Consider the following 14,299-nt stretch of genomic DNA (forward strand, 5'->3'; position numbering starts at 1 on the left):
TGCCCATCTGTTCACACCGACTCCTTTTCCATCTCTGACTACACCCTTGTGGCTGAGAATGCGAAATTATTACCTGTAAAAAGTATTTTGCTAGATCCTGAATTCCATTCTTAAAAGGGCATTGCTTCCTGGAATTTCTGATATGTAATCATGGTTGCAGGGCAGAAGGAGGCCATTTGGTCTGTCAAGTCCATGCCAGCTCTCTGCAAGGTCAGTGTAGCCAGCCCCAGTCCCTGGCCATTACCCCATAGCCCTGGAAAACGTTTCCCTTCAAAGTGCTTATCCAGTTTCCTTGTGAAAGTCGTGATGGAATCAGCCTCCATGACCCTTTCAGGTGGTGCATCACCGATCCTAACCATTAGCTGTATTTTTTTAAAAAAAAGTTTTTCCTTGTATCATCTTTGGCTCTTTGCCAATCACTTTAAATCAGTGTTCTCTGCTTCTTGACCCTTCTGTTAGTGGGAAAGGTTTCTCTCTGCTACTCTGTCTAATAATTTTGAACACCTCTCTTCTCTCAACTTTCCCATCTCTTAGGAGAACAATCTCAGCTTCTCCAATCTATCCTCATAACTTAAGTCTATTGTTCCTGGAACCTTTATCATAAAATCTTTTCTGCACGTTATCTAATGCTCTCCTTCCTAAGGTGTGGTGCCCAGAATTGAGCTCAATAATAAACCCTGTATTAATGCCACATCATAATTTAATGCTTCTGATTAACCTTATTTTCAAATAAAAAGTTAATGGAAAATTGGGTAGTTATCTTGTTAGGTAAAATGTAGACACATGAAGTGCTCAGAGGGTTGCCAATCCTCCCAAAATGGACAGGAGTCTACTGAAATCGGCATTAATCTCCCAGTGACCAAAAAAAGCAATCCTGGAGATTTTAAAACAATATTTTAAACCAACCAGTGTGATAATTCATCATCAGGAACCACCATGTAGGGGAAGAAACTATACCTCCATCATGAGGCATTGCCACACAGTGACATCACATTGGATGCAGCATCACCCAATCAAATTCAAACCTTAGACTGAAAAAAAGATCAGGAGGACTCAGATTGGCTGGGATTTTAGTCAACTGCGATGGGATTGGTAGGGTTTGAATTTCATTAAGGAATCGGGCGCAAGCAGCAAACCTTAATCCGAGTGCAGTGTGCACAAGTACGGGTTTCGGATCACTTCACCTCAGATCTTTTCACTAAAAACACGGATAGAGAAAGGAGATAAAACATTATTTTCTCCTTGGTTTTAGCAGCTTTTAATATCCCTGTTTGAAACCATAGCATCGGATCTTACATTGAGCCCCTTGAGAATGAATAAAGCATTTTTTTAAAACTCTCTAAGTTTTAATCATTATTCACCCTTGCTAAAAATTCATCCAATTTGCCTAATTAAAGTTGGTGTATTTTCCTCTTTTGTGATCTCTTAGAACCCATTTGCATCACGCAGCTGGCTTTACATGACATCACTTCGACTGACGTCTCACGGAATATGTCCAGCCAGAGTTTGTAACCATATGTTTTGTTGAACAAACAGTTTCTGGTGCAGGGAATGTGGAAATGGGAGAGTTTCTTTTTAGTATAGAAACTGAAAGGAAGAGCTGACACCTATAGTCCAAGAGCATTGAGTAGAGTAATCACTGGGCCAAGCAAGTCTTTGGTTTAAAACATTTGGAGATTCAAAGATAAAGAGGATGTTGAGGATGGTTGAATAAATGTTCTAGAGATTTGCTCAATTTGAGGTTTGAATCAGGAGAATCTTCTATTTTCTAACTTATTTCTTTTTCTTCTGCTTAGACAGGACAAGTTAAAAGTTCATATGAGGAAGCATACAGGGGAAAAGCCCTACTTGTGTATTGAGTGCGGAGCTGCGTTTGCACACAACTATGACCTGAAGAATCACATGCGTGCCCACACAGGCCTCCGCCCCTATCAGTGCGATGCCTGCTTCAAGACCTTCGTCCGCTCAGACCACCTGCACAGGCACCTTAAAAAGGAGGGCTGCAATGGCACCCCCTCCACAAGGGGACGCAAGCCTCGGGTGAGGGACACCAGCGGCCTTGTGTCTGAGGGGTTGAATGATGATCCTGGTTGTGGAGAGGGCATCGGGGAGGAGGCTGCCAACCTGAACATGGAGTTGGAAGAAAACAGCAACCAACAGCACTTTGAAGATCAACCAGAAGAAGATTGTTCCAAGATTTTGGAGAATGAAGAGCCCGAGAGGCTGAATGTAGACGAGGATTTGATTGAGGATAACAAAAGCCAATTGTGTGAAAGCTAAACCAAATCATGGTAACAGGGAGGTGGGCGGGTTGGGCAGGGAATAGGGGCACAAACCTTCTATTAGTAGTTCCTCATCCTTTTTAAACAAACATGGGCAAGAAGGATTTTTTACTTTAATTCAGAAATAGCTTGGTAGTACAGTGCTAGACCTCTTGTTTTACAGTTTAGACAAAGGAAATCACTGCTAGAATCTTAAGTAGAAGTTGACCCATGCTACACTTTTCAGGCCCTGGTAACTGCTGGATATTGATCCTTGGTACAAACTAAGATGCTTGCTGACCCTCAGTTCAAATGATGTTCGTGGATAAATGTATGAGGGGCCAAGGCTAATATAGGTACTTACCCTAATATTGCCATAGGTACCCAGTATTGGCATTGGTCAACTTCTAATTTTAATCAAATAGAAAGTAACGTTAAATTATGATTTTTTTTTTGAATTCATAGTTTGGTGTAACTAGCTTTTATTTTTAACGTTCAAACTTATGACTATACAGTACAAACACAGGACAGGAACAGCTGTAATGAGATTGACAACAGTAAAACAAATTTCTTAGAGGTTTTAAAAGAATATTTAGTTTTTTTGTTTCCAAAGTCAGGTTCCAAGTAATTGTTGTTTTAAAAAAAAGAAACTTTTTGTTGTTTCGCAAACAGGTTTAAAATCTAAGAATTTAGTTGTTTTTAAAAGAACGTTTACTGAATGTACAGTGTGTGTGACAATAGTGAATTTGAAAGGATTCGGGAGTAAGATGGTATGGGAAGGGCTTACACCTTTTCGAGTTAGCAATAAAGTTGGAAGGCCTAGCACTTTTATACAGAGGGTTCCATCAGTATGCGGATCAGGACCCTATGTAAAAATGTTTACAAGTGATATCCCTAATCAGTCAAATATGGAGAAAGGGAAAGGGTGAGAAAACTACTAATTCTATTTTGTAACATAATAATTATATAAACCCTCTAAGCTCATTGCACTTATAGCCGAGAGCTCAATTTGGGCTAGGTCATACAAGGCCCTCACCCAGTGTTGATCAGTTTAATCCATATGAGGCAGGGGGAAAAGAAAATGTGATTGAAAAATGATTTTAAAAAATAAGGTTTTATTTAAATTCATGGCATGAATTGTAAATTAATTTTCTTGCAATTCCCTCTTGAAAACCTTGTGAGATGTTGAGAAATCCAAGAGGCCTGATGCATTGTTGAAAAGACAATTTTCATCCTAATTAGTTGTTTATCAGGCAACTATAGACTTCTGCATTCAGGTAAATAATATTTGATGATACAGTATACTTGTAAAATCCCACGTATTTTGGTTTTGTCAGTGTATCCAGATGAGATGAAACCCATCACTAATAGAGCCTATATTGGAACTATGGAGCATGAATTGTGGGGTTTCTTGAGAGCTGCCGCAGTCAGAATCCTAAACCTCCTTTTTGGTTGCTACTGTACAAGAGCTCACAGGAAAAGTAGATCTCAAGCCTCTGAGATGAAAGAATGTCTATAATAATTCCTTCAGTTAGTGTTAGACACTTAACTACCATAGAGAAGTTAAATACATAGAGCAGACAAACAAAACTGCTAAGGTGAGCCTGCTGGCCATTTATTTACTATAGAGTTTTAATAGAGAGTGGTGCAAGTCTAGGAGAGGAGAGTTCTAATGGCATTTTTAGAATGTATACTGTACCTAAACTCTTATCATGCAACAATAGATTTAGAGCTTATAATTAGTGTGCAAAGCTCCCAGTTTCTCTTAACCATTGAACTGAATAGCCAGCTATTCCATAAATTTTATTTATTGACCAGAGTAGGGTGACCACACCTATCCTCTCCAGTTGGTCTTGTTCCCTTCAAACCGTGTCCAGTCTCATATGGAGAGCTGAAGCAACATTGGGTGTATTGTTTTGGCTAACAAGTCCTAGTGTGGGTGTGTAAATAATATATATTTCACTTAATAAGATTTTATTTAATGGATTGACCTTTACTTTTTGATAGTGAACTTGTGGGGCAAGATGTGTATTTCAGCACTGTGTGAAGAGGAGCGGGTGTGGGAGCTTAGAGGGGAAAGTATGTTAGACACCACTACAGGCAACATTTTACCACATTCCTTATTTTTGCACTAAAAAATCTTCAACATGCAGGAACAGGCACTGTTAGATGCGAAATACACCTTTCTGGTTGGTAAATAGTCAGCAAGTTCAGGATACCAACAGTCAAAGCTCATTGATATATATTTGTGTTCAGAGCATTTTGTCATTCTTACACACACCCTCTTTAAAATGCTATCTTTGGGAGTTGTATGAAAGTGTGTTTGAACAAGGTGTGTGTTATGGGGAGGGGGTGATCTCTCTTTATTTAAATTTTCTTTTTAAATATGATTTCTCTATAATAGAGGGAGCTGTTTAAAAAATGCATGCTATATGCAGGGATGTGATTTTTCTAGAGTGTTCGAATGAAAAGGCTCATCATATATTTGTGCAGATTTGTTGATTTCTTGTATCCCAATGATGAATGTGATAAAGTGTTGTATGAATTCTAGACTAACATTGTACTTGGAATTCTCATGAAACACAGCATTGGTTAGTCTGACCTTGAAATTGTGGGCTGGTATGAAAAACTGGACTATTAATTGGATTTAGTGAGCAGCTAACCTCTTTCGATTAAGTTCAGAGGCATATCGTTAGCCAATACCTGTGCCCCATGGAAGTACAGGGCAATTCATCTTGAATGAGCAGAGTGATTAGAAGGGTGCCATATCTTTAACTGTGGGCAATCAAGTATGTATGTGTATATATAATATATATTCAAAGATCTTTTCTTCCTGCACCCCTGCTCCCTAATCTCCAGTTGTTGCAAAGTTATGTCTAGTCACTGGATTAGTATAAACTGCTCTCTTTGCCTCCCTGTCTGCTCTGGCATCATGTTGCATTTGGTCTTGTTTTGATCCAGCTCTCCTTGACACATTTGATCTACTGAAACCATGTAGTAAAATTTTAAATTGTTGTGGGCTGGAAGTAGGGGTGGTTTCTTGTAGGTGAAGGAAAGTTAATATCAGTTTCAGATGCTGTTGGATCTAAATTAACAAATAATTGATGACGACTGTTGCCCTATAATCACAAGTTACTTGCCATGACGAAGGCCATTCGTCCCATCTTAATTCATCTATCCAGTTCAACAATTCCCTGTTTTCCCAATTACTGGATCTAGTTTTTTCTTAAATGAATTTAGGGTTTTTGTCTCCATTACTGCTCAAGAGTCCATTCCATATGATGGTGGATTCCAAGCGTTTGAAGAAGAGCTTCTTGGTATCAGTCTTAAAGTTACTTTTCACTAATTGGAACCTGGGTTCCCTTTATCCAACTCGCACAGTTTAATATCCAAAATCAGTTTAAGAGGGGGTAAATACCACAAGTTTCGCTGTTAACAATTCTGTGAATGTAAAGTCTTTGCATAAAAATTTCTGGGAATAAAGCAACTTTTAACAAACAAAACATTTAGTTGCGGAGTATATATCTTCCTGCTGTCTTCCTTTCCCCAAACATATATTATGATTTAGTTCTCCAGTGGCCACTCTGTATTATGCATGGGATACAGTTGTCCAAGAGTAAATTGCTGAATGTGATGCCATTTACTTAATTCCAGATTCCATAACTTGTAACTATAACTTCTAGTCAATTACTCTTCCCCTTCATCATTCCATTCACTTGCAGGGCAAACATGGGGATGTCTGTTCAGGTTTTTTCATGACCAGCCAACTTGAAGCAGTGTGAGCTGGGAGCAGACTAATTCCCTGTTCTAAAGCTGCTACCTGATATGACCCATGCTGAGAATTGATGGGGATCACTTCAGTTGTAGTGACAGGAAGCCTCCTCAGTACATCAGTGGGCTCCATTCAGTGTAGGGTTGCCAACTCTGGTCAGATGTATTCCTGGAGGGTTTCATCAAATGACCCCCTGCCTTCTCCGGGTCAAACAGCCTTCATAAAGCACTTTTACCCTAGAAAAACCTCCCAAACCCCTTTACAGGAGAGTTACCAGACAAAATTTGACACTGAGCCTCATAAAAAGATATTAAGGAGAGGTGACCAAAAGCAGTAGGTTTTAAGGAGTGACTTAAAGGAGGACTGAAGGGAGGTAGATTAATCTTACAATATTTATATGACTAATAAATGCGTTTAACCAAAAAAAAAATGCACACTTCTTATTAAGGCACCTTTTCACTCCGGTTGCTCAGAGCAGCGCCCAGTAGATAAATCCCAGAAAATCCAGAACAATCCGAGAGAGCTAGCAACCGTAATACATGATCAGTGGAGGCACATCAGGATCGTGCCAATCCAAACTGGGACCGCTGACTCTAATCCGTTGGCGGGTGACGATTCGAAATATATAATGTATTCACATGTTTTGACATCCTAAATTTGTGCCATTCAGTCAAATATAGTCTGCATTAGGTCGACATGATTTTGACATTACTTCTAAGCAATCCACAGCCCCAATTGTAAAGAGGATTTTACTAATCATGAAAAGAATTTTCACCATTCAAAATGAGTTATAACTTAGTTTTGGTGATAAATATGTTTTACAGTTTGCATTAATTATAAATTGTAAAGTGGGAAAATGCTTTTCGTAAATCGGGACTTTTTAACTTGGCCTCCCTGTCGCTTCTCTCGCCTGCACAAAACCAATTTCTGCCCCGGCCCAGGTCCTTTAATTTGGGTTCAAACCCAGTCCTGAACGGTCCTGGACAAAACGAATTGGGCCGTCTTAACTTAGTGCTTTGTTAACAAGAATAGGGCACAAAACTTTCCCGAATCTAATCCAATAGGCATTACATAAGTATAAAATGTCAGTCTTGAGCCAGAATAATGAGCGCTGTGGGAAGCGGCACCGGTAAACTGATGTTTTAAAGCAGAATGGGGTGGGGATCTCCATCTCAAATAGGATGCTAAATGCTCTAACGCCCAAAACTCCTTACCAAAACAGAAACCTTGTCGTCAGGACCCAAATAAACAGCCTTTCTGAAGACGTATGATTGAAGTTTTGAGTTCGAGTTATCTGGGCTATTAGCAACCCCAAATAAAACACGGCTGCTTTTTAAAATTCTGTTTTGAAAACATACTGAAATTTGAGAGCGGGAGAGGGATTTCGCAGCTTTGTGTCGGTGAGTAAATGTGTCCGGGTTTCTGATAGACACTAACTAGATCCCTTGCTGCGGTTTCAGCGGGGCAATGTCCTGGCTGCCACTCCATGCCCTCCCCAACAGAGAACTCTGCATTGGTTACACAAACACGCAAAGGCTCTCACCTTAACAGCTAATGTTTAAATATTTAGACAGCACAGGAAGCGGTGTTCACGCCGTTTAAACATTTAATAGCTGTGTCGAGTTAATTCAAAATGTTCGGGAGATTGAGCATTTTTAAAGCTAGTTTGATGTCGCACTGCATATGACCATCATGCCATGTCGAATAGTATGCAGAGAGACACTGCCCTCCTCCGGGCAGTCTCTGTTAATCTCATAAGTCAGGTTGAGCCCTGAACAAAAACAGAATTACCTGGAAAAACTCAGCAGGTCTGGCAGCATCGGCGGAGAAGAAAAGTTTTTTTGAGCCCTGATTTCAGTGACGTTGCAAGTTCAAAATTAAGTTGTTGTATAAACACACTCCATATCTACTATAGGCTCTGTTTGGCATAACTTCTGGGAAGATGATTAATGAATTCCATTAGCAGTTGTTATTTCAGCTGAGGAATTTTAATTATTTTTAATGAGTTCACAGTTATGACTCAAGTATTGGGTGGACTAATGAATACATTTCCTTGCACAGCAAGGCCTGCCTTTGCCCATTCCTGTATAGTTTACAGTATTGTGGGGAGATAAAAAAAAGTACCTATAATGACTAAAATTGAACATTTTAGTATTTTTGTAAGATATAGAATGAAGGGCAGAAACTAAAACTGTGTAAGATGTTTCCAAATATTTTAAATTAATGTCTCCAAAATACTTAATGGAAAAATTGCAGGGATGAAATTCCTCCCATCAGTAATTTGGTGGTACAAGTGCAGTTTTGTACTGGCAAGAAGTCATCAACCAGAGGAACTTCATCTTTTAAAATGAGATTTTTTTAATCATTAAATAATAAATCATCAAACTATTTCCTTCTAAATTCTAAACATCTATCTAATCTTTACTTTTACCAAGTTAATCAATGATAGTTGGATATCCAACTTACCTCTGATATGATGTGGCTAGTAATCAAACACAAGCACAAAGAAATCCTATCATAGCCCAGAATTATTGCCTCCTACTATACCTATGCTGCATGCTGGTTCATTAACTAGATCCCTTGCTGCGGTTGTATTGAAAATGTTTTCTCCACTCCAGCCAGGGGTGATTGCACTGTGATGCCCTATAACATTAGAGTTTTGAGACCACAAGGGTTACTGTCACCATAAATGTTTTTTATTCCAAACATTAGAATGAATTATTCTAAGCCGCCTTAACTTTACTGAAAAATTAGCTTGTGCACTTTGTGAAAACAAAATAACATGGAGCATTGAACAACGAGGCGATCCCATGTGTAAAACTATGTGGAATAATTAGTGAAGCTTGGTCTTTACAGTCCAAAAATGGCTAAAACAATATCTCACTGACTTGTATAAAATGTTCAATGGTACAGATAAAGTAAATCACTATTTCTGGAAAATTACGCCACACAGCAGTTACACAGAAATTGGTGAAAAGTAAATTTAAGATATATCAGAAAGAAGCTCTTAACTCTGGAGTGACAAGAAGTTTGAAATAGCCTGGCAGGTAGTATTGTTGTGACGAAAACATTGAGGATCTTTGAGGTGCAGATAGATCATGTGTTGAGTCATTGTATTAGAGAGATGGCTGAATGCTGTTATGCATCCCTGACATTTCTTTTGTTTTAATGTTCCCCCAGCCTCTCTTCGTTGAAGTTTATCCTCTGGTGAAAATGAGGGTTGTTACTGTTATGTTGCAATACTACAAATTGGATTTAGCAAACTTCCTGTTGTGTTTCATGAGTTTCCGTTTTTTATTCCAAAATGAAATGGCACATTGGCACAGGAGCCTAGAAGTGGAGTGGCATCTCATGTATAATTCATTGTTAAAGCACAGAGGGAACATTCCATACTTTATGTGTGCATAGATTCTTAAGCTGGGGAGGGAATGAGATAGAGAAATATAAAAATTGCACTTTGGGCTATTGGTAAATTTTAATGTTGTAAATAAAACCACTAAATCAATCAGCATAGTCCAAAATACTTAGTTTTTATACTGAAAAAATCCAAAGAAATTGAGAACTGTTATGCATATATTGTACACTTTGAATTTTTCTGCCCATTTTTAATTTTTTCCAGTTTTATTTTAGTTTCATATCTTTAAATTGAGTGCACTGTTGCACAACCTTTTGAATTTTACAACAACAAAAAATTCCAACAGGCAAGATTTAAAATATATGGTAAAACACACATACACACACAAGCAAAATAGGGGGCATGTGAAGATTAAAGGATTTTACTCTACACAACTGGCAGCTTGGGAATGTTTTGGGAATTATATTTATAATAATGCGCTTTGGAATACAGGCAGGGCTTTGGGAATCTGTGGGAACCTTTTCTGCCAGTTCTTGAAGTTCATAATTTTCCTTAAATCATCCTGAGGAATGAGATTCTTAATTAAATGTGATATATTTTTGATTAGAAGTATTTTTTAAATTGCAATAGTTCAGTACAAGTAAGGTAATGTTATTTGTCACTTATTCATTAATGTGGCAATTGATCGTTTTAAAAGGCCTGGTTGCAGAACATTGTTTTTGTCTTATACTTAGTTTCTGTCCTTTCTCTACGGGACTTATCACCTTCCAAATCCTCCCATGAACCTCATAACAGGCACAGCAGAGCTGGACACCTAGGTGTGCAGAACCCTAGCACTGTGCCATGGTGCCTCTTAGCTTGAACCTACTGACTGCCATATCACTTACAATGAGCACTTGAGTGACTCATGCATGAAACAGCAAAATGAGCTTCAGAGCTATTTAGGTCTGAAAAAAATTACACCTGCCAAATTAAACCTTGAAGACAATTTCAAAAAACAGGCAGGAAATTCACATGGTCGCATGGTTAGTGTTGACCCAGCTCTTGTATTGGCAGCACTATGGATTTTTTTTATAAACATCTTGAAATGTCTCATACATAAGGCATTATAATACATAGGGGAATATAAGGTGTCTGTTCAAAGGTTGCAGCAAATAGACCTCTGTGACCCTAGCACAGAATTCTGCTGACAGGATTGCTACTTTTTAATAGACTTACGCAGGAAGAGGGTGAGGTGATGTCTCCTGATATGTAAGAGCCTGCCAGTCCTCCTTGTTCGAGAATGCCTATGTAAAATCACCAATTCTTGCCCACTAACTTAACAGATATCCTAAACTTTGTTAGAAAGCACCTTTAATTGTAAATTATAAGCTCTGTAAATGGTATTATTGAACAAATTACTGAACATGTTTGATGTTCCTTTCCATTCTCATTTACTTTAAATGAGTTAACATTTCTGTTAAGATACAGTACAAAAGAGTGTCATGAGAGCATATTCAATGTTTGTTCCCAAAGGTCTCATTTCTCATCTATAGTAACACTTTTTCTCTCTAACCTTGCTACCTGCTGCCCTAGTTACCTATATTACATTTTTACTGTCCCTCTTATCCAGTCGTCATGCCTGTGAAATATATTACAATAAAGTTTCAAATTTGAAATTAAATAATGTAATTTTTAAAATCTCTTCAACATGCGAGTGGATTTTTAGAGGCAGTACTTGATCTTTATGTTGGGTTTCTCCAATGTCCATTGGACCTCAAGAACTGGAAAGGAAGCCAGGTCTGGTAGATACCAAAGCCTTGTACAGTATTTGCTTGCTGTGGCTGAATGATATAATGCCTTACTGTTATCATTGTGTAATAACATGCTGTACTGTAATGGATGATGGGTATTTTCTCAGGTTCTAGCACAGGGTGGGATCCAAGGTTTGAAATTTGCTCGAGGAAAATTATCGCCTTCTCCTCCTTTTCCCCCAGTACCCCACAAACATATCCTGTATGACAGGAACTGTGTGTGACTCTATTTATTATATTAATTTGATTATTCCAATTACCAAACCTGCATCTCATCGTTTTTTTCAAAAAGTGATTTTATAGAAAATAATTTTATCATAGACCTTCAAGAGATATTCATTGGGTATAGCCCAAAAATGTAATGTGTTCTTTTTTATTTAAATACTTTGATTTTTGTTTAGATTTTTGCAAATTTAGTATGGAAAATAAAAGCTGTATTTCTGTATATTGTGATAATGAGTATGAAACATGTAAATTCCTTTATGTATGAACAATTGAGCTTGGGATGTTACTAACGGCCATTCTCACTGTCTCAGCAGTATCTCATTTCATGCTTTGCCAATTTGTCACGAGAATCGCTCAGCAAAGGTTGCTGGGGCAGGACCGAGTTCAAAAGTGAGCAGAACATGATAAAACTTTTTTCCTTCTGTCTGTCGGCTTTAAAAGACCTTAGCACAACATGGCAGATGCTTCCAACCTTCCCCAGGATTATCAGAACCTTAACACTTAAAACACAACTGGAGACCTGCTGATTCCACTTGCACCCTGCTTGCCCTAAGACTGGGATCATGCCAACCACTTGACTTTAGAATTTTCATGCAAACTGTGGAGAGTTATTAAGTCCCAGTTTCTTGCTATCCATGGTATTGGAACTCACTATTCAAAACTGTGCTCACTATAGCTCTGTCTGGATAAACAGTTCTCAGTATGTGTGAAGTCCCATTTCCGCCTCAGTGGGAATTGTCTGATCACTGTTGTGCCTCTTGAAGGCACGGTGTGGTTGGGGTTGTGTCACACAGGGAATCACAGACACTAGTTTGTATCCTACAACTGCACAGCAATGCTATGTTGACCTATTGCCATGTGTTTGCTGAATATGGGGGTCAAATTAGCAGTGAAATGTGTGCAATTCCTGGTTGTCTGAGTCAGGCAACCTAATGTAAATCTCTAGTTTCTTCCTGACATAAAAAAAGAGAAAAAAAGTACAAGTTGACAGGCTGGTAAGAACAACTGAATTAGACAAACAATGGCAGAAAGCCTACAGGACAGTGCCTAACTGGAGGCATCTAGGTCTAAACTGAGTGGGATTTTCTGTCACAAATGGGTTTTTGGGTCTACGATAGGATGGTTTAGCAGGGCACAAGGAGAGGTAACGTATGTTTCATTAATGGGTTTAAGCACCCTGGAGAACACTGAGGAAAAGATAAAGCAGAGTGCAAACATCAATCTATTTATGTAGAAATGTAAACATACAGCTTTTGGCTACTTTTGGCTAGTTCCTTTGTTCTTCTATCAGGTTAATTTATCTGTTCTTTCTCTGTTTCTCCTCCCAATTTTCCTGTCTTTCCTTGCCTTGTCTCCTTAAGGCTGCATTATACAAACACTGACCACTCTCTACTGCCCACTTGTGGCTATTTTTCACACCCAACCCTAGAGAACAAGTGTCGGAAGACTATTTCACCATGAAAGGAATCACAAACCTGCTTCTGTCCTCACCTGCCATTCCTATTCCATACATGTATAAAATATTTATAATATATACATAGAGTCATTTCAGCATGGCTCCCTGCCTGTGCTGCCTTCTTTTCCTAGCCCATGGGTGCTAATGTTAACCTTTCCAATGTCCTAGTTGAGACATGTTAATATCATTGACTTAGAATTGAATTGGAATCTTCAAGTTCTTTATGTTTAAATTCCAACGTAGTTTTGGTGGTTATGAATCTACTGAATTTGACAGTAAAATCGATAGAATAAACATACAGTTCAGATTTGCTGTGGGTTTTATAAAGTTTCTTGGCCATTTAAACGTGTTTTTCCTCTTTGGCAATTTTTCTTCCTTTACTGCCTCCTCTCCCACTCCACTACACACAATGGCCTCCACTCTGATAATTCAGTAAGTCATAACTTTTTACATGTGGGACATAACAGTAAGTGTGGGCAAAGTATTTTACCATGGATTAGGGTCTATACATGCATGTTTTCTAGCAGTGGATATTGAGAGTGAGAGCCTGACCTGTTTTCTCCCCCAACCCCACAGTTCCTGATGGCAATTACGGTTTACTCCTGCCCTGCCCCTACACCCCCTTCCCTGCCAAGCCAACATCAGTTAATCAAGCATTGATTGAGCAGATCAGTGGTGACGGAGAGATAAAACTTGGGACTTCCTTATTTCTACTTAATCATAAGTCCACAAGCAATACTTTTGTAATCTGTAGGAGTGATCTAATTCCGGTTTTGGTGAAGGCAGTAAAGTGTAGTTTAGCATCTTTTTATATTTTTTTCTGTTACTGGCTAACAAATGTATTTTTTTACATTTATTAATTCCTTCCTAAAGCTTTCAATTCCTACTAAATAAAATCACTTTTACTGAGATTGAGAGCATTCAGTACTTCCCAGTTCTAATGGTTCCTTACCATCTTAGGCTGAGCCAGCTTGGGCGCTGGTTCAGTGTAATGGTAGGTAATTGAATTACTGCAGACGAAATCGAAGACTCGTCATGGTCACCGAGCAGATTTCAAACCCATTTTTAAATGTAAAAATAAAAATATGTTTTCACTCCTCTTCAGGGTTAGTTTTGCGAAGCAATCGAAGCTGTATGTTACTTTTTGAAGACTGTACTGTAACTTGTTAAATGAAATTTTTTTTGCACTAATAGATGACTTTTGAGTTTCCCCAAGATGTGTTTGTGTGACTTATTTTTTTAAATGTTCTTTGTCCTCCTGTGGCTCCCACCATCATTACTCACAAACTTTTTCCAGATTGTGCTGTCCTTATGCCAACATAATATTCCCACGGTAGGTTAATTTGTCTTTTTAATTGTCCTCGCATTATCTTCTTAGTTAAATTAACAATCCAATCATAATAGATATTTGTTCATCCAGAATTTACCATGGAATCA

The 14,299-nt window shown here is 38.4% G+C and overlaps 1 protein-coding gene across 6 annotated transcripts in view; it reads left to right on the forward strand.

Moving 5' to 3' along the window:
- Window positions 1-14,077, forward strand: part of LOC121286989 (zinc finger and BTB domain-containing protein 7A-like) — a 386,990-nt gene extending 372,913 nt beyond the window's left edge. For 5 of the 6 annotated variants that reach the window (XM_041204397.1, XM_041204396.1, XM_041204398.1 and 2 more), the window contains 2 exons: window positions 1,797-2,267; window positions 9,214-14,077. In XM_041204397.1, coding sequence (XP_041060331.1) covers window positions 1,797-2,267; window positions 9,214-9,244 — 502 coding nt within the window. In that variant the 3' untranslated portion in view covers window positions 9,245-14,077. Of the gene's footprint in view, window positions 1-1,796; window positions 7,434-9,213 lie in introns of all 6 variants that reach the window. The other variant, XR_005945135.1, reaches the window with a different exon arrangement.
- The last annotated feature ends 222 nt before the right edge of the window (window positions 14,078-14,299 follow it).

The sequence above is a fragment of the Carcharodon carcharias genome, chromosome 14 (genome assembly GCF_017639515.1).
Source record: "Carcharodon carcharias isolate sCarCar2 chromosome 14, sCarCar2.pri, whole genome shotgun sequence".
Lineage (NCBI taxonomy): Eukaryota > Metazoa > Chordata > Chondrichthyes > Lamniformes > Lamnidae > Carcharodon > Carcharodon carcharias.